A 23,740-nucleotide genomic window follows, 5' to 3' on the forward strand; every position below is an offset into this window, starting at 1 on the left:
TAGAGAACTTATGTGCTAGTGATGTGTTTACAGCCTCCATCGAACCTCTCACTGCTGTGAATGAGTTACTTTCATACCTTGGTGAATAAAAAAGTTTCGCGTGCCTCTTTATGTGCTGTCATTTGCAAAAGTCCTCGTTTCGGTACCTTGAACCGTTTATGATTACATTATTCCCGGCGTGCAGTGTAGGAAATGGGTGCGTCGTACAACTCCGTCCGCCAGATATAGGAACCAACAACTCGAGAACGAAATACGATATCGTTCTCCATTCAATTCTAAATAATATTTCGATATCTTACCTATATTTCATACACATCAATGTATAGGCTAAAATCAACCATATGCAAGGTGTATGCGATGCGTTTTTACCTTTGCAGACTTTTGAAAGTTTTGTGGAATGCTTTACTTTATTTGATGCAGTACAGCAACTATGGCGAGCAATGAAAAGAAATCCAGCCCCTTATCGAATCAGGAAATCACACTGTAAGAAGTGCAAAAATACATTTTTTTGGTCTAATAGTATTCTTGAAATCGGATGATAATTATGTCATAGCACCTGCAAGTTCGCATGGGCAGAACTGGGCACACCGCGCATGACTGTCAAATGGACATACTCTAGAACTCAATAACTAGAGAACGAAATCAAATATCGTTCTCCTCTAATTTTAAATAAAATTTCGGTATCTTATCAACATTTTATACACAGCAAAGTATGAGCTAAAATTAACCAGACACAAATTTTACCCAATGCGTTTTTACCTCTGCAAACTCTTTAAAAATTTCGTGCAGTGCTTTACAGAATTTAGTGCAGCACTGTATCTATGAAGAATAACGAAAAGAAATTCAGTCTTTTATTGAGGGCAAATTTCAAACTGCTAGTCATGCAAAAATCAGTTTTTTTCATTGAACAGTTTTCTTAAAATAGTATGCTAAGTATTTCAAAGCGGCCGGGATGATGTCTCTCAGCAGAGGTAGCAGCATTAGGCGAGCAGCACTATGACAACAAAGACGGACTCATAATGTAGAGAGCATGTCTGTAGCGGTCAAGTGGTTTGAATTATATACTTAATAGTTTAACACTGCGAGGAAGAAAAAAATAAAATAAAAAAAACCTCATGGTAGAAATGGGAATCAAGCTGCACCTGACAAACTGCCAGTTGGTGCACTTGCCCACTGGGCTATGGCAGCAATATGTCAGCTTCTCCTCTAATAACCCTCATAGTCCACGCTCGCACAGTACTTTCATGCAATGTTAAAAGAAAAATACTCTCCTGGTATTGGGAGCAACGTAGCACCCTCAGCGCCGGCAGAGATAAAAAAAAATGAAATGAGCGGATGGCATTGTTGGCCGGGAGGCCCCATCCGGGGAAGTTCGTCCGCCAAGTGCAAGTCTTATTTCAGTCGACACCACATTGGGCGACTCGCGTGTAGCTGATGAGGATGAAATGATGATGACAACACAACACCCAGTCCACGAGCGGTGAAAATCTCGAACTCGGCCGTGAAGCGACCACGGGCCATCTGCATGGGAGGCAAGCACGTTACTAGCCAGCTAAGCCGGCGGTCGCCGGCAGGGATGACGTCATATTATATAGCATGCGGAGTCGAAAACACGCCGCTGCGTTCCTTCTTCGAGTTGTTTGTAGCGTGGGAACAACTTTCGCCAATGGTATCCAGTTATCACGGAAAGAACGCTGCTAAACAATTTTTTCATTCATTCTATTTGCATACCAGCCTGCATTCATAGAGAACTAATGTGATTTTACTGCACCGGCTCGCATTCAGAGAGAAATAACGTAATGTTAGTGCGACTTCCGGCTTGTATGCGAAGAGAAACGAAATAGTTTTAGTGCGATATTTACAGTGTGCTGTAGCACATTTGCGCAAAATCACCAGCTACCACCGGTGATCTTACGAACTATTCAATGTACAAAGATGGAACTGCAAGCTAGGTGTTATGAAGGAGCTTCGCTATGTCTTCATTTTGGTTTTATTTACAGCAACAAGAGCATATATGGAAAGTTTGCGAAAATATATTTCCTGATGACATTACCGAATTTTCGACCAGAGAAAAACCTTTTTGTTATTGAAAGTAGATGGACACATTATGTATACAAAATCTTAAGAAAAAATCATACTTCCATTTGCTTCAAACTCGATCTCTATAAGAGATTTATGACACGAGTTAATTGCTGTTACGTGATACTCCAGTCGCGCGTCGCCCGTTTGGTTCGTTGTAAGAACAGGTCGCTAAGTTTATAATTAATCTGTTATTATCACACAACCAACGAAAGTAACAACTAATAAAGCAACATCTCTAACACATTTCAACGGTGAAGGAAAGGCAACTGTGCGTTTGCTGTGGCTACACGCCTCGTGGGGTTGGCTGAATGTGTGCCGTGCTTCCCGTGTCAACATTAGCCTGCTACTGACGTAGCTCAGTGCTACAGTAACTGTGAACAGAGTATTATAGTAGCTGGAATCATGTCTTGCACGATGTGTTGTAGCCTCTATAGTCCGATTCACGAACGATGGCGGCCCGCGCAGGTCGAGAAACGGATGGGGATTGCATTGTTGCCGTTTCCAAGTGACAGCTGCGGTACGCGTATACGCTTGATGTAAGCGCGTTTTCTTCAAATCATGTTTCTCACTTGCTTGTGTAAATTTTCCGCTTACTACCACCATCAGCCATGCCAACTCGCAACAAATGGAATAAAAATTGGCCATATGATTCGCTACGATCACGTTTAATGCTGGGTACGAAATTCACAAAAGAACGCTCCGGAGATTACTTAACGCTCATTTGCTGTTGAAGAATGCGTGATGCGGGCACGCAGAACGAGCCTAAACTCGACCGCCATCGTTTGTATCTCCAACTGTAGTAAGCTGGTGGGTGACTAACGTAAACACAGCTGCAAAAAATTTAAAAAGAATATTGTCTTGGTCTATGCCAGATGTGGCAGCAAGCCAGTAAAACGAGGACTCTGCCGTGGTACTTACCCTTTCGATGTTCCTCTCTATGAGCATTCCAACCTGGGCATGGTGGAGGCACTGACGCTCGAACGCCTCCTTCTCCCTCTTCTCTGCCTCTCTGCGCTCCTTCATCTCAGCCAGTTGCTTCTCCAAAGCCTCCTCATCAATCTGGTGGCACCATACCAAAACAATCAGGACTCTCTTCTTCACAAGTGCCTTGTGAAGAAATCGAAAGGATTTCCCTTCGTAGGAAAAACCGAGAACGCTTCTGGATATTAAAATTAGCAACACTATAATCTAATTAAAATTACTTGACAGCTGACACTTCACACACTGGAGGTGGGCCGGCCGGTGTGACAGAGCGGTTCTAGACTCTCCAGTCTGGAACCGCGCGACCACTACGGTCGCGGGTTCCAATCCTGCCTCGGGCATGGATGTGTGTGATGTCCTTAGGTTAGTTAGGTTTAAATAGTTCTAAGTTCTAGGGGACTGATGACCTCAGATGTTAAGTCCCATAGTGCTCAGAGCCATTTGAACCAACTGGAGGTGGTTTTCCTCCAACCAGAGCGCTCAGCGTTACGCCTGAACTGCCTGCCGTTGCCAAACGGACACAACAAACGGTCAAGTCCACTTCCATTGTATGGCTAGTGGTAAGAAACGTGCGTATTTCGTTACCATCGTTGTGGATGTGCTGTTTTTGGCGTGGCTGTCGTATCTGACGAAATGCGAAAGAGAAGGGACAGAACCGAGATTCGGGATGCAAACAGATCAGGAAAGAAAGCACCGAGCGAGATGGCGCAGTGGTTAGCAGACAGGACTCGCATTCGGGAGGACGACGGTTCAATCCCGCGCTCGGCCATCATGATTTAGGTTTTCCGTGATTTCCTTAAATCGCTCCAGGCAAATGCCGGGATGGTTCCTTTGAAAGGGCACGGCCGACTTCCTTCCCAGTCTTTCCCTAATCCGATGAGACCGATGACCTCGCTGTTTGGTCTCTTCCCCCAAACAATCCACTCCAATCCAGGAAAGTAAGCGGGCAAAGAATGGCATTTCAAGGACAATCGCGACAACTCGTGCGCATTGTGTGGGAATATTTTGAGAGGAAGGCGGAAAATGGGGAGACCTGTCTGTTTTATGGGTTTCCAAAATAGTCACTCAAATCGCAGCCGCGGTTAAGATTAATGAATCGACCGTACTTTGTACGGGTCAAAAAAACTACAAGAAGAAATGAAGTGAAGCAGGGCCCTTTTTTCTTCATACGCCGGGCAAGAAGACGACTATTCAGAAACGCGTAACAAATCTGGATCCTTTCGCACAAGAAGCGATTCGGCGTCATATAAATAATTATTATCACAAGAGATATCGGTGTACATATGCTAACTTAGAACATTGCGTGAGGGCAAACTTTCTGATGCAGCAAATCGTCCGTTCTGCAGAGTTTCGGTTGTAAATACGAAAATATTTCAGACCGTAAAATGTTGACCGAAAGAAAGGGCACAAATAAAAAGACAGTAATTTCGGGGACATTGTTTGGCGCGATGAAAAATGGGTGAGTGCGGGTCATACTGTTATGAAAGGTCGGAGTGACGGCAAAGGAGAAGGTATGGTACTCCACACTGGCAAAGGTACTGACCGAGGTGGCGCAGTGGTTAGCGCTCTGAGTCACATTCGGGAGGACGACGGTTCAGCCCTGCGTCCGGCCATCCAGAGTAAGCTTTTCTGTGATTTCCCTAAATCGCTTCAGGCAAATTCAGCGATGGTTCCTTTGAAAGGGAACGGTCGATTTCTTTCCCCATCCTTCCCTCATCCGATGGGACCAATGACTCGCTGTTTGGTCACCGTGTCATATACCTGAATATATCATTGTACGTCAGATATAATTCACTCCGAGGGTTCAATAACAGTTTTGTTAACTGTGTTTGTTGATACCACAGGGCTAAACGTCAAGCACTGGAATGACTTGCCTGTTGCCAGAAGTCTCAGTTACACCCGGTCTCTCGTTCATTGCGAATGCCTCTCGGATTAAAGAATTCTGCTTCTGTATTTTGTGACGCATCAACATTAATAACTTGTGGTAAGATGCACGATATATACGAAAATAGTTCACGGAGTCTGCTGTTTCTGTGGTTATGATATTATTCAGTGAATTAAAACACGGGAAGTCGTTCCTTTTTTCAGCCATTCTCGGACCTATTTTCTCTTTTCGTTGTTTTTACAGATATTGCTAAAATAATTGCGGTAACTGCTTTATTTTTTGGTGTTCGACATCTTAAGCTTGTAAGATAGCGTTGCCAACTAACAGTATTGACAATATAATTGACTGGATGGAGTCGCTTCAATATATTGAAGACATGAAGAACCAGTACTGTCAATAAATACTGGACATGTACAGGGCTCTTAAGAGTACCTGCGATGTAACCCGCCTTGTCTGTGTGTCGCCTATAACCGAGCGGCAGCCGACATGGCAATACTTCAGTGGCAAGTGTCACGTCAACTACCAAGTAATTTTAATTGGATCATAGGAAGTTAGCAAGAAACTTGAATTTGCTTATTATGCTTGTACAGTATGGTAGGAGGTATATGTTATCAAATTAGTAATTGATCTGGGGCGAACTGTAGTATATATAGCTGCCAGCACTGGCAATGACACCAGCAGCAGCTGCAACCAGGCTGGTCATCCAGTCGAACCGAACAGAATTTGGATGGAAGTTATGGGCATGTCATTGATTGGTGTTTCAGGTGTATGTCAGTTTACATTCATCTTAGTGGCTGGCACATGGTGACGTAGTAGTCTCACGGCGACCCATTAGCAGATGTTTTCAGTTGGTGAGAGACCTGGAGAACGTGCCCACCAGAGCATCAGCTGAGCACCCTCAGCCTTGAGGTATGTCAGGGCAGCACAGACAACATGCCATCTTCAATTACCCAATCACAATTACCCAATCACAACTAAGCCAGCCAGCTAGCAAGAGGGACAAATTCCAACAATCAGGAATATATAAACTTGAATGGCAAAGTTGTGATGCAGTGTACATAGGCATGACATGCAGGAATTTTGAAACACGATACAGAGAACATACCAGATGTTGGAAGTATGAAACAAACCATTCCACATTTGCAGAGCATTTAAAAAACCATAACCATCATCCTACAAACATGGAACAAGAAATGAAAATAATGAGAATAAGCAACCATGACAAACATCTTACACAAACGCAGGAAAACTTCCACATCCAGAAAGCCATAGCAGAAAACAAACATGTGATAAATGAACAAACACACATCAGCACAGGCTCCCTACTACACTTAATAAAGGAAATGATACCATAAAACAAGAAAACTCTTCCCCACACTATCTGGACACACACACACACACACACACACACACACACACACACACACACACACACACACACAGCCCAAAAAAAATAATTACACCACACCAAAATACACATACAAAAAAAACACCACACCATAACACACACACACACACACACGCGCGCGCGCGCGCATACACGAACAGATCACAGGTACTTTAATAATTACACTCGAAAGTTTGGCAATAACATTCGATCTTTGCAAAAACATTTGACAGTCGGCAACAGAAACCGAAACATTGCATTGAAACAAGCGTTCAGTTCATAGTGCTGTGGAATGCGGGCAAAAAACCGCAAATTGGCATTCATAAGAAGAACAACAACACCAAAAATGGAACAGGAACGTAATATGTAAGATATTGTCCACGCAACCTGTAAGTACAGTTTAAAACATTACTATTTAATAGGAAATACCAACCACCAGAACTGTTTATAACCTATAGGCACAGTGACAAATATGCAAATTAAATGGCTAACATATGTACATATTCCAGACCACTGATGATGCCTTGCAGAAAATAAAGGCGAAACGCGTATGGCACTAAAATTGTGTTTTATTCAGTTGCTGTCAGACGGTCCATAAGTAAAAATTATCAATATACCGTTCAATTACTCAGTTTGGCAGATAACATCACGGTGACTTCGAAGACAGAACACAGCCACCAGCATTAACATGTCACAAACCTAATGCCTGCTGCTCAGATTACCGGCTATTGAAACCAGAGGCCATCTTGTTGTGTACCCAAAACCAATGTATAGGCTGGAAATTTAGTCATCTTCCTGTGCTTAGTTTACATCCTTGTAATAAATAAGATCTGTACCTATTGTAATTAAGATAGGTTGTACACATACACTAATCTATTTATGCCATATAATACTAAAATGGCTTTCATTAGGTGCTTTTTCCTACTAAGGGGCAACTGCTCTATTTTATACAAGTGTAATGCATTTTTACGTTTCCGTAAGCATATTATGATGCTACATATTTTCCTACTCTTACTATATTTCATAAATATTTCACTGTGACTGTACTCTCATGTTTTCCAAACACCTTGGACCATCCACCAATCCCCGTCCATCCGTTTCTTCCGTGTCTTCTGGTCTCTCTCTCCTATTCTCTCATCCCTCGCTCTCCGCCCTCCCAGCAATACTATACCAACCTAATCTAATATTAACCGTCTTAATTTTCTTACGTCTTGGCTTAACAATGCATATTCCTGCATCTCTCCCATCCGTCTTCAGCCAGCATCCATTTACCCCTCTATCTCCCCCCCCCCCCCCCTCCAACCCAGCTTTTTAATTCCTATTGTTAACATTCGTATTTTGTATTATCGATTTCATTTCCATTTCCAAAGGCACTTAATATATTCTTATCAGTGATTCACTGTCCTTGAACTTTATTTCGGTTTCTTCCTTTCAGACTTTAGTTCCTTAACCAACTTAATGTAGGTTCACTTCAGCAAGCTCTTTGTTTCACTTACAGTTGTTGACGATCTGATGTATACAAGCTTATTGGAAAGATGATGGTACACAGTGCCACCACAAAGATAATTATTTATAGCCTGAAGACATTTAACACTAACAGTCATATATCTATGACACTTTGTCAATTTAGAATACCATTGTTCTATTACTTATACGCTTTGATTTCACTATCATTACTTTTTAAGGACACGTGCTCATCTTTAATTTACCGACATAAGCCTGTCTTTACTAAATATGACGTGCCCCCACGATTATTTGCTGATCTGTTACAAGATGGTGATTTTACATCTGGCGCTTCGTGGGGAGCTAATATTTTTCTTACTTTATGGCTAACTTTGAGATTGACATGTTAAGTATTCTGCGATATATGTTAAAGACATAAAATGTAAGTACATATTTCGTAATTATACACCATTTTACATTAATTTTTTAAAATATTTTACATGTTAGAAATTTAATGTGGTCTTATTGTATGCAATTTTTGCTTTTCGCAAATACTCGAAAATGTCATAAAAGGCCAAAACCTGGGATGTACCTAAATAAACAATAGAACAGGCAAATGGTGGGGCGTTCCTTTAAAAAATGTTGTATGGCTATTGTTCAGCAACATCAGAAACTGTTTACTGTGTAACAGTTAAGCTTATCAACATACTTATACAACTACATCCACTGTAAATAATAATAATAATACCCATAACGTGTTGAAAAAGGAAAACTGTTATTATCGAATTTTGGTTAGGGCAAGAACGAAATAGTATTAGTTTTCGCTATTCTCTGTTTTGCATTTTTGTGTAAGTGGGAGTTTTTGCGCTTTTTTATTTTTTCGGACAAATGGTCAAAACCCCTAACACATGTATTAGTTAATAATTAACTTCCGTGCTGAAAATCAGACATTTTATGTTGCTCCCACACAATAGCTTCGCTTATTATACACTTCTTTTTTATATGTGCGCTTCTCGTCACACTTATTCGATTTCATCACTTTCTCAGTCAACGAATCTGGTCTTGTTGTCCCTATTCTCTTTGCGGATAATTTTTCCTGTTAAATAGGGACAAAAAAAAAACACATCGACTTCGATCTCACATACAAGTGAATATGAGAGAAACCAGTGATCTTTTCGTGAATGTTCATATATACATTGTGGGCCTACAACACAGATTATCTTGACACAGAATACGATCAACGGATGTCACAAGTATAAATAACTGCTACAGTCTCACAATCGACGATGATGTACTTTATGGTTCGCAGTGTCTCAAATGGATTACTCTATGATAAAATCCAAAACCTCATTCAGAATCCCGCAAAATATGTTTTCCTATTATATCTACGACATACTCTGATGGCTCAAATGGCTCTGAGCACTATGCGACTTAATTTCTGAGGCCATCAGTCGCCTAGAACTTAGAACTAATTAAACCTAACTAACCTAAGGACATCACACACATCCATGCCCGAGGCAGGATTCGAACCTGCGACCGTAGCGGTCGCTCAGCTCCAGACTGTAGAGCCTAGAACCGCACGACCACTCTGGCCGGCTCATACTCTGATGTTCGCCCTGATTTTACTATATAGTAAGTGACCTGGCATATCTGGGGAATGTGGCACTGTCTAGCGGGATTTACGCGAAGCGAACATGGATAAAAGTCTGTTGCAGTATGCTACCACCTGGTGGATTTGACGTAAACTTGTAGTTGAGTGGTAAGGACTAGCTGTGCAGGCCGTGATCCGTGTAAAGTTGTTTATCAAATTCGTATGTATTAGGCCCCTAAAGCAATATGTCATGCCAGTTGCGCATATGCAAAAGCTTAAAACGCGCGCCAACTTAAGGTGTGCTCGCGACCTTAATGCCAAGTTTCACGGAGTCTAGAGGAGTAGCAATGTAGCATAGCGCGGTAGATTTAGTGCCATGCGTTTCAAATTACCACATCTTACGTTTAACAGCATTCAAAGAAAACTAACCAATAAATCCGCAAGATGTCAAACATCAGGGTGTTGATATGCTCTTACACAACGGCCGCCACTGAGTGTGTGAGACTTTGACCATACTGCATTTTGAAGTCTTACATGCCTGCGTAACAATGTTTCAGCAGCATCTTTAAATCTCAGAAAACATTTGTATGCACTGGACTTAAGTGGAATGGATTCATAGCTTTATCTGACTCAACAAACTGGAGCAAATCTTGCAGAACAAAGTCCTTGCTTACCTTTCTTTGTGTCTCTATAACCGCAAAATGTCTGTTGCACCTCAAAAATTTGTCCCAACGCACAAAAATACTCTTCTAACCACTCCCAGCCTAGGTGGAGGGACCTTGACACAAGGCATTTGGAACTCTAGAGAGGAACACTGCTTGGTATGGAGACATACGCCATCTGACAATCAATTTTTCTCCATAATCTGACACTTGGAACAAGACTAGGGACAGACAACAAAGTACCGAGAACACAATAATACTGAAAAACGTTTTGTGAAAAAATGGCACTTACAGTATGTGACATTTTCACACTTTACTTCATCGATAAAAAACGAAAACAACTGTCATTTACTGTTGTTTAGTTTGCCGCTGTAATGGGATCCCCTGGGGTGAGTTTATTTCACGCTGGTGATGTCACGCGTGACGTCATTATGACGTGTCCACGCTGTATCGAAGACGACCGAGATCGCGTATCGACTTAAGTGATCGTTCGAGACACTAAACTGTGGTAGCTATTTTATAGGACGAATTAAAGGAGCAGCTAATTATATACTCAACTGGTATATTCACTGAAATTTTGGAAGCTATTGATGTTTATTTTCTTTGAAAATGTGAACCTGCAAACTTTTGGAAAAAAAATGAGCTCATAATATGACTTGTAAATAATAAATTTGGAAATCACGAATCAACGTGACGGTGGCACAGCCAATTGAATGAAGTCATGCGGTTAAAGAGGTCCTGTGTTAGATACCCGTGATGATTAATTTTAGTTTTTTAGTGCGAAAATCGTCGCCAAGTAGCAGCGTGAAGAGAAGTCCACGTTAAACCCAACGAAAGTACGGAATTGCCTTCAGAAATGATTCAGTTGTTAAAATTGAAGGCAGAAATGTCTAACGCCGAAGTATATTCTCCATATTGTCGACCAGTTACGCATATCATATTAGTAAAATGCAAAGTTTTGTTAGCATTATTCATCAGAATCCTAAAAGCTTTGGGCACGACTAATGACAATGTGTTTAAGAAAAGTAGTATGCCAGGACACCCAACACATAACTGTAGAAGGGCATAACATACCATAGATTATTTTTCCACCTAGTTTAATATCTTCATCCTATTTTCCTCGAAAATAGAATTGTCAAATCTAGTATTCATCGTCCTTTGGTAACTGCAATGAAAGTACTCCTGCAAATTTAAAAATGTGTTGGATGTCGAATGAGTAATGTTAACAAAACTTTGCATTTTCCAGATATAAAAAATCATTTACACATATTGTCAGCTCAGTACAGTCACTTCAGACTGATAATTGAGAAACAAGCTCTTTGGTCATCTTTTTGCAGTAAAAGTGCTGCACCCATCATGTACACAGAAACTGAATGAGAAGTTAAATTTAGCATTAGTTGTTTCTAGTGACTTCCCTGATGTCACACGACAAAAGTCAGCCCGGCACCAGTCTCTCTCCCCGGTGAGATTTAAAACCTCAAAAGTCAGTTTGGAGGTCAGATTCAATAATCCTTACTAATAAACTAACAGTACTGGGACAACTTCAAACACACCGATGCAGTTCTTCAATGATATTTGTAATTGGTTGACAGTGTGGAGGATATGCTTTGGCGTCAGACATTTGAGTCTTTTAAATTCGACAAATGAATAATTTGTGAAGATAATTTGTCATGTGCGCCGACTCCGCACCACGCTGCATGCTGCTACTTGGAAGGCAATTTTCGCATTAAAAATTTTTTTGATCCCAACTAGTTTCGAACATTGAACCTCCAGCACATTACTTTGCTGAACAGACTGCGCCACAGTGCCGTTATTAGTATTAACTCTCAATTTACTATTTACAAAGCATACTGTGAACTCATTTTTTTCCAAAATTCATATATTCAAAGAAAATAAACACATCAATAGCATCCAAAATTGCAGTGAATATACCAGTTGAGGAATATAATAACCTGCTCCTTTAATTCGTATGCAAATATGGCTACCGCAGTTTAGCGTATCGAACGAACACGGAAGTCGACATGCGGTCTCTGTCGTCTTAGATACAGCGTGTACACGACATAATGACACTAGAGGAGTGTACATGCAGTGCTTCACACGACATTACCAGCGTGCAATAAGACGATACCAATCATCTGTGAAAGACTGTTGAGCATGCAACTAAAATCTGATTTACAAGTGCACATTTTACTATAACAACAATATTAACACGATCAATATTCATTGTGATCTCAGTGCTGTGTAAATACTGTATATGAAACACCTGTACAATATATGAAAAAGATAAAAAAGTCGACAGTGATACAGATAGTGCTGCACTGCAATGTGTTTGATCGCAAAGTTTGATACACGCTATTTGTTGATCGTGTTTTCGTTTTCTACCGATCCATCAAGCAAATTAAAGATGAGCAGACAGTGCTTTGCTGATTGTGGGAAGCTAAGAATGACCACTGAAAATCAAACTGCTTTCTGTCCGATCGTCATTATCGATGTAGGGGAGCAATCTGTGGGGTTACTAATAAAACTATAATTGCCATATGTAAATAACCTGCCATTAGATTAGCGAAATGCAGTTGTGTATTAATAAAAGAAAATTAGGATTCCTGTAGTACTTACGCCAATCAGTCTCTTTCTCGCATTGAATATGCGCTCCCTCCTTTCCTCTTCTATCATTCTTTTCCTTTCTCGCGCAGCCGCCAGCTTTGGGTCTTCTGGAATCGACATCATCTTGAACCGTTGATTTTATAAAGTTATATTTGTCTAATTTACAGCGATGCCACTACAGTAGCTAAAACGACCTGTCCTGTGGTTAACCGGGAAACGTGAACAACAGCGCTCCCCTCTGACATCTGTTTACGTATCCCGGTAACGCTATAAACAGATGCCGCCATGGAAACGCGTCAGATGCAATACGTGTTAAATGGTTCCTCAATCTGTGAAATCAAGTTCTCCTGTGCAAACACCAGTTGCAGTCCACGACTAAATCTGCCTCTAGCGCTAGCTTTAGTCGGTATGTTGTAAGTCCAGTAAGGTTTATTCCTATTCTGTCGCTTTCTGCTCTCCTACAGACCGCCAGAGAAGTTGTTGAAAGGGCCGCAACAATGGAGGGGAAACGGCGCTACAGATTTACGCTGTATGTTGTTTTGAAGCCGGTGCCTCCATGTTAGATGCCCCAAAACAGTAATTTCCAAGAATCCGTGCACATCGAAGGCGCGGCCTCACTGCGAGCGATATATGTATCGAAAGCTCGACTCTCGAAGCGGGAAATACGGATATTATTGCCTGCTTCGACAACGGAACGTCGCGTAAGAGTAGTGGAACGCCGCGTGAAAGTAAATATTTCAGTTTTTATATTTTCACAACTTACAGCTATCTGCTAAATCTCTCTCCCGTGAGACTCCCCCATTCTAAAAGATGTTTCAGAGGTGTGTCCTGGGTATGGGGAAAAAGGGGTGGTGCCAACACCAGACGCGGTATTGTGCACGATGACGATAGCGCTCATGAGTAATGTAAGTGATATTACACATTTCTTTGATAAATTTCTGTGAGTCAAAAAGGTGCCGTTATTCTCTCGTTTTTGGCGACTGTGTTTCCAGTACCTTCGTCTTTGTCGTCTCTTTTGGCAACATCTCGAGAGTCGTGGGTTCCAAACATATCGCTCGTAGTGAGGTCGCGATTTCGAAGTGCGCCATTTCTTGGAAATTGCACCCAAAACATTTGCAGACTATAGTATACATGGAGAGCGTTTATGATTACTTTTTGTTCGTAATTTCTGTGGTATGCACGCGACATTTGTTTTAAATAGCGAATGTTACTGTGCTGACACTAATTACATAGTTTTAGAAATTCATTATCAAACGTGTTTCTGGTCTTCAGTGCGAATCTGACCCAGTAATATGACGCATTTGCCCACGAAAATGTAACTTCTTTTTGTTTATAGATTTTAAAGAATCAAGAAAAGAAGTATGTGTTGTTAAAATATGCTTTCATAATTCTCTCAAATTCTCCGTGGGGCGGCGGTCTGTTTCAAGCTTTTGTCCTCACATTTTATCCTATTTCAATACTGAATTTGCATACGAGACTCTCTTACTTCATTTACTTTCTGTTTCAGTTTTATATGTCGACTTTCCATCTGTACTGCGTGAGCGGATAGGGGATAGTGTGGAGTAGTGTAGATAACCCACCCTTCTAACATTAATTCTTGTAGTAGTTTCTTACATTAAATGCATCTGGTCTTGACTATGGGAAATCCTTTTCCATGGGGAGAAAATGAGCGGATGTTTGCACATTCTGGAAGAACTGCTGGTCATTGAGAGTGCAGGGTCTCACGCTAGTGGATGGCATAGATAGTCGAACCTTTGCAGTGATTATCTTCGTGCCTAAGCTTCTGCGAACATTGAGTGGTGGAACAGAAGAATGGTGTAACAGAACAGGAAACCACTTGTGGAAGGGGGGAGAGCTCTGCCTTGTTAGTAAACTTTGGGTGGAGTCTCGGGGTTATCCACTTGCCATTATGTTGCTGTGTGTGGTTTTCAAACATATTTTCTTAAGCAAATTTCCAAACTTTGACATTCCTGTGGGACGGTGTGCGAAGTCCAACAAAACTACCAGAATTTCAGAGAAACAAGTCTGGACACGGGAACAGGGCAACGCACATTTCCCATTTCCAAATATATGCATCTTATTGGCAGACACATTTTAACTTTATGGTGGGAGGTAGGGAACAGACCTTCAGATCCCTGACTTTCAGGTCCATGATTTTAAGAGTGTATATGTCCTTCCTGGGATTTGCTAGAAAAGATTGCGCAGGTTGCCTTTCCGAGGTCTGAAAGAAGGCTGCCAAAATTCAAAGAGGCATTTATAGTTGTATTGGGATTCATATGGATATTCTGATTCGAACAACTTTTTGGTGGCGCTACAGTGAACTCTGTGCTCATAGTGTCTTTATTGACTCCATCCCTCTGCCAGTTCTTTAAAGTTTCACTTTGAACTTACTTGCTCCTGTGATGATTAATCAGGAGGGTGATGAGATCCATAATTCACAATCACATCAGTTCAGCCCAGCAACAGTTAGCAGATTTGGAAATTTGAGGGAAGTTCTATGGGACCAAACTGCTGATGTCATCGGTTCCTAGGCTTACACACTACCTAATCTAACTTAAACTCACTTACACTAGGGACAACACACACACCCATGCCCAAGGGAGGACTCGAACCTTCGACAGGGGATAGCCGTGCGAACCATGGCAAGGCGCCTCAGACCGCACAGCTACCCCTCGCGGCAACAGTTAGTAGTGGCTGTAGTTAGTGGCAACCAACTCAGTGGTCATCACAGTAAGATCACATTTTTAATGCAGAAACTGTGATATATTGATGAAAAAGGAGTTCATTCCTGTTTTATATTTTTTAGTCTTCCTAACTTGTTCCATGCACTGGTATAGATGTTTTTCTACAATCTGATTCTTGATTCACAGGAGTTTTATTTCTTTCTGATCTCTTCCTGTAGTCATTGATCTGTTGTGTGTTCTATTCGAATTCATACCTTTTTGGTGTAATTTTAAAGTTTTGCATTCACCGTTGAAAGCATAGTCCCTGTCCTTTATGTGTTGGGCACCATCTCAGCAATAATTGTCCAGCATCTTCCTGGTGGTCACCCTAACAATCATTCATTTTCTTATCATTGTTCTATTTCAATGATGTAAATCCATTCTCAAAATTTTTTTATAACTTCTATGAGTAACTTTTATACATTGTTGTAATAAATATCATTTTACCAGATAAAATTCCATCTTTCAGCAACAATTAAGGTAAATTACTCAGTTGAAATGCCCAGGTCCTCCAACTATAAACAATAGGCAAGACCCCTGACGACTTCAGAAACTTAGTGAATAACGTTTTCTGGTATGTGCAATAGTTGATTTTCAAGTAATCTTTTAGCTTCATGGGAGTAGTCTGTTATTTTATATGATCTGGGGTAATAGATTCGGCATCAGTCTAATCTGCATATCCATGGAGCACCTAATGAGCAAGAGGTAGTGTTCGTAGCACACCCGCCTTCTGGTACCTCTTTTATTGTATTTGGACTGATATTTGTAGGAGCTAGAATTTTGAAAACAATGCTTGTTTGCTTACTGGACTGATTCATATTCATTACATTTTCAACTTTCAAATAATATTCACAATCATCTTGATGTTATCCCAGAACTAAGTACAGTGAGGAAAGAAGAAGCAAAGCATGTTATCAGGACGTTTGAATGTCAGCAAAGTGAAACATTCTTGAAATGTTGAAGTAACAGAACTGCATAAAGGTATACCTGTATATAGAACTGAGCTCTTTTTTTATTAGACTGTCAGTGCATCAGTGTTATTGTAGTATACACATCTTCTCCCTTTGAAATCTTACCTATGAAATGTCATTCAGTATGTGGCTCAGAATAGCAAAAAGATGATAAAATAATTTTTGAAAGCTTGATCCAGCAATTTGTAATTCAATAAATGTCACCACTAGGCAATTCTGTGGTACTGATGAGCATTTAAACTAATACCTTCTGTATTAGGTAATACAAAAGACTGCATTGTGAATAAAGGAATGGTCTCAATAGCCTGGACCTTGTAAAATGGATATTTTGCTTCAGCAAGTATGTAATTCATCTTTTTAGTAATGATAGCCTAACCTTTGTAACACATACATGCTTCTTAAACAGTTGTTTCAATGTATTTTACTAAATATTTAATTAATAGCATGGACTTTCACATTTCGTTGTCACACTAAACTATCTCATCTTTTTAACAGTAGCCTGTTTGCTTCATTTCCCAAAATATTTCTTGTCAGGATGTCTCTCTGTCAGTATTTCAGAAATAATCGACTTGATTTTACTTTTTAATTTCATTTTGAGGTATTAAAATACACAAGCCAAAACAAATGATTATATTAGGATGACTGCAACTACTGCTTTTATGTATTCATTCATTCATCATACAGAAGATCATATTTGATGCAATGTACTTGTCAGACACAATGATGAATGTGTGTAATAAGGAATATTATGTATATATGAATGGTAAGTGTTAATAATGATCAGAGTCAATCAAAATTAAAATTTTCATTCATAATGCCATCTTATTAAGGAATGGAAATATTATAATGTGGCGAGGGTTATTTTATGTAAAACCAGTCAAGGTGCCAGAAAATCAGAGCTAAAGTTTTGATGTACTAGGGAAAATGATCACAGCTAAGAAACATAGATCAAGATTCATTTTCTCCTTAGAGCTGTTCTTTCCTCTTTTTATGTTTCATCTTATAATGCTTTAGCTTCACATTACTGGCTTTCCAACAATACTTGCCAGTCACTCACACATTGTAAACAAAGTTCGAACTGTTACATTGTTTAGTAAAAAGCAAAGACGGATATTAAATAGCACCATACAGTGCATTCAAAGTAGGCTGGAAAAGAAATTTTCCTTAGTGAGTTGAGCAGAAACACTCATGTGTTATCTTTACCGAGATTGGGCATAAAGTTATTTTTTAGGTGAAATGAAGGCATCAAAAATGTTGGAAAATGAAGATGAATGTTCCAGTCCTGTGGAGAATACAAGTACAGGAAAAAGAAAAGTATTGGGGGATATTTCTGATTCTTCAAAAAGATTACAGGCTATGAGTCACATTAATGGCGACAATTGTAAGTGATTATGTTTGAGATGTTTTCAGAATGTTCTATTTGTAGAAAGGAGAAGATTAATGAAGAAATTCAATCAAATGACTTGCTATGGTATACAAAACTCACTTGACTGGACTTATAATTGTGAACCCTGTGATGCGAAGAAGACCAAAGAAAATTTTCAGGTGAAGCTGCATGTCATGATTTTTCCTGTGTTTATAAGGTCCATATTAATAGAGATGGACAAATACATGGCATTCACCATATATCTGAGATGCTGAGTCACGATAGGCACAACAAAAAGATTCACACAATAATAGCTTTTGGCCATGAAGGCCTTTGTCAGCAATAGACACACACACACACACACACACACACACACACACACACACACACACACACACACACACACACACTCATGCAAACGCAACTTGCACACACGTCTGCAGTCTCAGAGAACTGAAACCACACTACCGATATTGTTACATTCCATCCTGGATTTTCCATTGCTCGATACTCAGGTATGTCACTCAGCATTCTTGGCATTCCATGGCATCGCCAACAGTCTTATTACTCTTTAAAAGCCATTGTTACTACAGGGAAAGCACATATGGGGACCAGAGGAAAAATAATGCTAGACTAAACAAATTTAAAGGGAGAAACCATGTTTAAAGTGCATCAACATATACAGTCACAGAGGCCACAAATCACATTATAGCACTAATGATAACAAATAACTATATTTATGAGAAAAACTTAATATTCTAAAGTTATGCCTTTTTTATTAAGAGAAAAATCCTCCAAGCCCTGTGTTATACAAATAATGTTGAAGGAATAGATAAAAATCTACTCACCAAGCACTGGCAGGAGAAAAGCTTTCAGAGCCAATGGCTCCTTCTTCCAGCAGAAGGGTTGAAGGGGAAGGAAGAGGGGTAAAGGGAAAGGAACTGGAGATGTTTAGGAAAAGCCATAGAGTTCAGAAAAGTCACCCAGAACCCCAAGTCAGAGGAGACTTACTGGATGAGATGAGAAGGAAAGACTCCTGATGGCCCATGTAATGAAACAGATGTTGAGGTCATGACTGCCATGCTGTAGAGTATGCTCTACAACAGGCTATTGTATGTTGCCACTGTAGGGTGAAAAGTATTTAAACCGACAAACTCTGGGAGTTTGTAGGGAACATCAAAACAAATATGTTTCCCTAATGTAATTTTTTCCTATGAGGATTATTTAAATTGTTGGAGGCCATATTATGCTCTTCAGTTGATAGAGTACTTATTACGATCTTCATTTGTTAGAGGGCGTATTACGTTCTTCAGTTGTGGGCAACTGCTGTCCACCAGTGTAGCAGTGCGTTGCCTCTGTTTACTAATGGAGCAATACGCCTAGAGTGAGTACACTGATATGGTTGGTGCGTAGTACGTAGCGCGCCACAACGGATGAGCTGCACAGTGGGTTTATCGACTACACTATCCTAATTGCCATATCCCGCATCATATGACCTTTGCTGCAGTGTACCAATGTCTGCGTGAGACTGGGTCATTTAGCAGATTACCTGGACAGGGACGCTGTCTCTTGGTACAAACGCTGCAATTTCAGTAAACCATCTTGCAGCATGTGGAGCAGGATCCTTCAATCAGCACTCATGCAATTGCACGTAACATGGGGATGCATCAGACGAATGTAAGAACAGTCCTCCGAGAGTAATTGTTACATCCATTTCACTTACAGCGTGTCCACAACCTGGAATCAGTTGATTATCCACCCAGAGCACAGTATTCACAATGGTACCTGGAACAGTGTGAAATGCATCATACATTTCCATCCTATGTGTTGTTTACTGAAGAAGCAATGTTTGGGCGTGATGGAGTCTTCAACATGCACAATTCGCATGTTTGGAGTGAGGATAACCCACATGCCACAGTTACTAGTGCTCATCAAGTGCGGTTCTTTGTTAATATTTGGGTCGGTGTTGTTGGGGACAGTTTAATTGGGCCGTATCTGCTACCTAGGCTGTTAAATGGCAGACACTATTACAATTTTCTCACCATAGCATTGCCAGAGTTGCTGGAAGACGTAACGCTCCCTACAAGGCAACGCATGTGATTCCAACATGATGGGGTGCTGGCACATTTCAGTCATTGTCTGCATCGATTCCTGGACTGACGGTTCCCAGAAACGTGGATTGGCAGAGGTGGTCCTGTACCATGGCCTGCATGATCCACAGATATGTCCCCTCTGGACTTTTTTGTGTGGGGAGAGATGCGCAACCTTGTTTACGCAACTCCTGTTGCATCAGAAGAGGATCTTGTTGCCCAGAAAGTAGCAGCAACAGGAGCAATTCAGGATACTCCTGGGGTTTTTGCCCGTGTCAGACAGAGCATGATCTGATGGTGTAACCTTTGTTTACGTGTCAATGGAGGCATTTTTGAAAATCTACTGTAATTGAAATTGGGTTGTGTTAATGTGTTGTCTCTTGGTCATATAAAAATGGAAAAGTGTTTGTTGGTTTAATTAATTTGTCACCAGAGAAATCTTCCTCTACCGGTTTAAATACTCTTTATAGGAAAAAAATGACATTAGGGAAAAATATTTGTTTTGATGTCCCCTACAGAACCCCAGAGTTTGTCAGTTTAAATACTTTTCATGCTGTATACACCCTCTGCCTCGCTTGGTGGTAGACATGCCAGTGTAAAAGGCTGAACAGTGTTTGCATAACAGCTAGTATATGATGTATCATTTCACAGGACTGGTATAGGTGGCAGAAGGAGGGTGCGTAGGGCAAACCTTGCAGTGCAGACAGTCACAGCAGTAGGAGTCATAGGGTAGGGAGATGGGTGCAGAAGGAGCAAAGGGTCTGACAAGGATATTGCAAAGATTGGGAGGATGCTGAAAAGCTATTCTTCATGTAGTGGGCAAAATCTCAGACAGAATGGATTTCATTTCAAGGCATGATTTTAGGAAGTCTTGGCCTTGTCGAAGTAGCTGATCGATACATTTAAGACCAGGATAATACTGAGTGACAAGTGGTGTGGTCTGAAGCTGTTTTTTTGGAGAGATCAGCAGTACTAGGATTGGATGTGATGGTCCGGGAAATCTGCTTTTTAACTAGAATTCTTTCACCAGACACCAGTTTCTCAGAACTCTGCAGGTGGGAGCTAGCATTACAACATCTCCTTGGTTCTTGCACCCACCTGCCCTTAATTTACGTTAATTTTTACTGTCTCAGTATTTCTTTACAGTAACTTCTTCTTTCTTCACTTCATTTTAGTTTTCCACATTATTCATTTTCACTGTCCCCCTCTCACCTCTGTTATGTACAATGCAATTAGTTTTTCACTCCTACTAATGCATGATGTGTTAACAGTAATGTCTGTCTTGCATGCTACCCCATCTTCCACCTTTGAGTTCTCAGGTTTTCAAATTTCGTCCAGTGTAGTCCCCAGCAATCAGTCTTTCCTTCTCACCCTGTCTGGTACGTCACCCCTGAACCAGGGTTCTGGGTGACTTTTCCAAACTCCACCCCTTTCCCTAAATCTCTCCAGATCCTTTCCCTTCAGCCCTTCTGCCACTGGCTCTGAAAGTTTGCATAAGTAAAACATTTTTTAAAACAATATATGTGTATTGTTCTGCCATCTCTTGGTGAGTAGATTTTTTTTATCTATCTAGTTACATTGTATTGTCAAAAATCAATTATTTTCACTGTTAAATAATATTGACTGATTTTTGTGATGAATTACAATGTAAGTTATGGGTACCCCAGAACTGACACATGTTCAGTATATGACAAACTTACAGCTGACTGTTCTAAACTTGATTTACAGATAAACATTGAGGGAGATGTAACTCAAATACAAACTTGGAATAAGCAGAAACAACACTGAATGACTCACCACGAACTACTTAAGAGGGAAGTAAATAACTTGTAGAATATTCAATGTTCTGAGCGTTTGAAGTCCAAAAAATATCTGACTAAAAAAGCATTATGTAGGGATTACAAAAGGAATCTTCTGGTTCCTAATATTTCGACCAACAAAGCTTCTTACTGCAGCCAGCTACCATTTTTTCCTTCATTTTATTTCTTCATTTTATTTCTTCTGGGAAATTTGTGTTTTATACATATGACAAAACACTTTGCAACAAAGAACACAATGAAGAGTGTTCAGTGTTGTGGCACTTATGTTGGAAAATTTTTCTTGACTCTGTGCTTGAACTCGGTGTATTCTGTGATTCCTGTTTTGGACCAAGGAAGTTAGTAACCTCCTTGTTCTGGGTAGAGGAAAAACACCTGAAGGTAATGTTTTCTGACAACCAAGATGGCACGCATTGGGTTCAAGTTATTGACATCATAATAACTCCCCTTATTTTTACCTCCATAGGCACAACACATATGCTTATTTCATAGCTGAAAGTTCCTGTTCCTGCTAAGTCAGTTAGTCAATGAGACTTGCTGCTACTGTCAGCCAATTAGCATTTTTAGCTATGCAGACACGCAACAGTACCATACATAATACAGAAAAAGAGCACCTCTGAACTCGTGTAGCAATGTAAACATTATCATATGATAGCCCAGGCTCTGTCTGAAATGAAGCAAATTGAAAAAGGGGAAAGAACTGACACGCTGGAAAGAAATTTGTGTTTGTATGAATGGACAGGAATTAAATGGCTAAAGTATTGTACAAGAAATAAAATTATATGGAGATTCCACAAGGTTTGAAGTAATGCAAGCTGTGAAACAATGCATGCATTTTCCATTCTCACAGAGCCGATATATTCCAGCTGACTGCCTTGTCCAGCAAACCAAGTGTAGTATCATTAGAGAGAAGAATTAATGTTTGTGTAGTTACAGTGTTGGCAGGGAGATATGAAGTACTAAATAAGAAGAATAAAAAATGTATATATGAAAAAAAAGGCTTACGATACCTTGAGGAACTGCTCATAGTTCATCATCCTTATTGCACCTCACATTTAAGATACATTTGCTTTTCAGGGAGAATATGTGGAATAGGTGGCATACTTCTGTAATCCAAGTTACTGGGAGACTGTTATAGAGATCTGTAGATCAGTTGCAGATTTTGTCATTTTTGTGAGCTCAGAAGCATCCATGGTGCCTTCATTGAGCTCTGGACTCAACTCAGGCAACAGCTGTGCTATCAGTTTTGGTCATTCACCACTGCTTAAGTAAGAGAAGCCAATACCACAAATCCTTGAGAAACTGGAGCAATGGAGAAATGATAATTCCTAGGTAAACTGAAATAAGTTGATGGATGATATGTGACATATGTTGAAGAAAGCTCTGGTAAACAATGTTAGTAGTTAGAAAGTTAATCCTTTGAAGTGATAATGATTATTTTATTAATAGTCATAATGTTAAATGGCAAAACATAGATTCCAGAATGAAATTTTCACTCTGCAGCGGAGTGTGCGATTATATGTTTGCAGTTTTAATGTTTGTAGTGTTTTAAAATATGGGTGCTAGTTAGTATAACTGTAATGATGGCTAATGCATGATGCAAATGATTACCAAAATAGCACGCAAATACATGATCTTGCCTGATAACAGAATGTTTATAAGAACATATTGTGATCACTTCCATTTATTCATTTGTCAACATTTGATAATGTCAGTTTATTTGTTATGGTTCAGACTACTTTCAGTTTCATCACCTAGGTAAATACCTACAACAATGTGCCACCCTCTATAGGTCTCACTTCATATCTGTAAATATACAGTTTAGGACTGACTGGTACTGAATGTTGCTATTTCACACATAAAATTACCATATATGCCTTTTTGAAGGCAAAATGAAAAGTACTCAGCCTAAGAGAGGAAGACTCAGTGTTCTTCAATTGAAAAGTACAATTATTTTTTTGCCTTAGTCCCCTTTCAGTCTGTTTGTAGCTACCTCATTAATCAATAGGATGTTAAACTCTAATCCTCCTTCCATCCTCTTTTTTTCTTCTCTTTCTGATCAGTGCACTCTGTTGAACATTTTCATGGAGAGTGATTCCAAAATTAACCATTTATTTAATTATTTATTTAGTGTTTTT

The 23,740-nt window shown here is 40.0% G+C and overlaps 1 protein-coding gene across 1 annotated transcript in view; it reads right to left on the bottom strand.

Annotated features, from left to right (window-relative positions):
* Window positions 1-12,758, bottom strand: part of LOC124775768 (RIB43A-like with coiled-coils protein 2) — a 137,327-nt gene extending 124,569 nt beyond the window's left edge. Inside the window, exons 1-2 of the mRNA XM_047250600.1 lie at window positions 12,648-12,758; window positions 3,001-3,141 (exon numbers count right to left, since the gene is read on the bottom strand). Coding sequence (XP_047106556.1) covers window positions 3,001-3,141; window positions 12,648-12,758 — 252 coding nt within the window. The remainder of the gene's footprint in view (window positions 1-3,000; window positions 3,142-12,647) is intronic.
* Window positions 12,759-23,740: the final 10,982 nt, after the last annotated feature.

This window comes from Schistocerca piceifrons, chromosome 2 (genome assembly GCF_021461385.2).
Source record: "Schistocerca piceifrons isolate TAMUIC-IGC-003096 chromosome 2, iqSchPice1.1, whole genome shotgun sequence".
Taxonomy (NCBI): Eukaryota; Metazoa; Arthropoda; class Insecta; order Orthoptera; family Acrididae; genus Schistocerca; species Schistocerca piceifrons.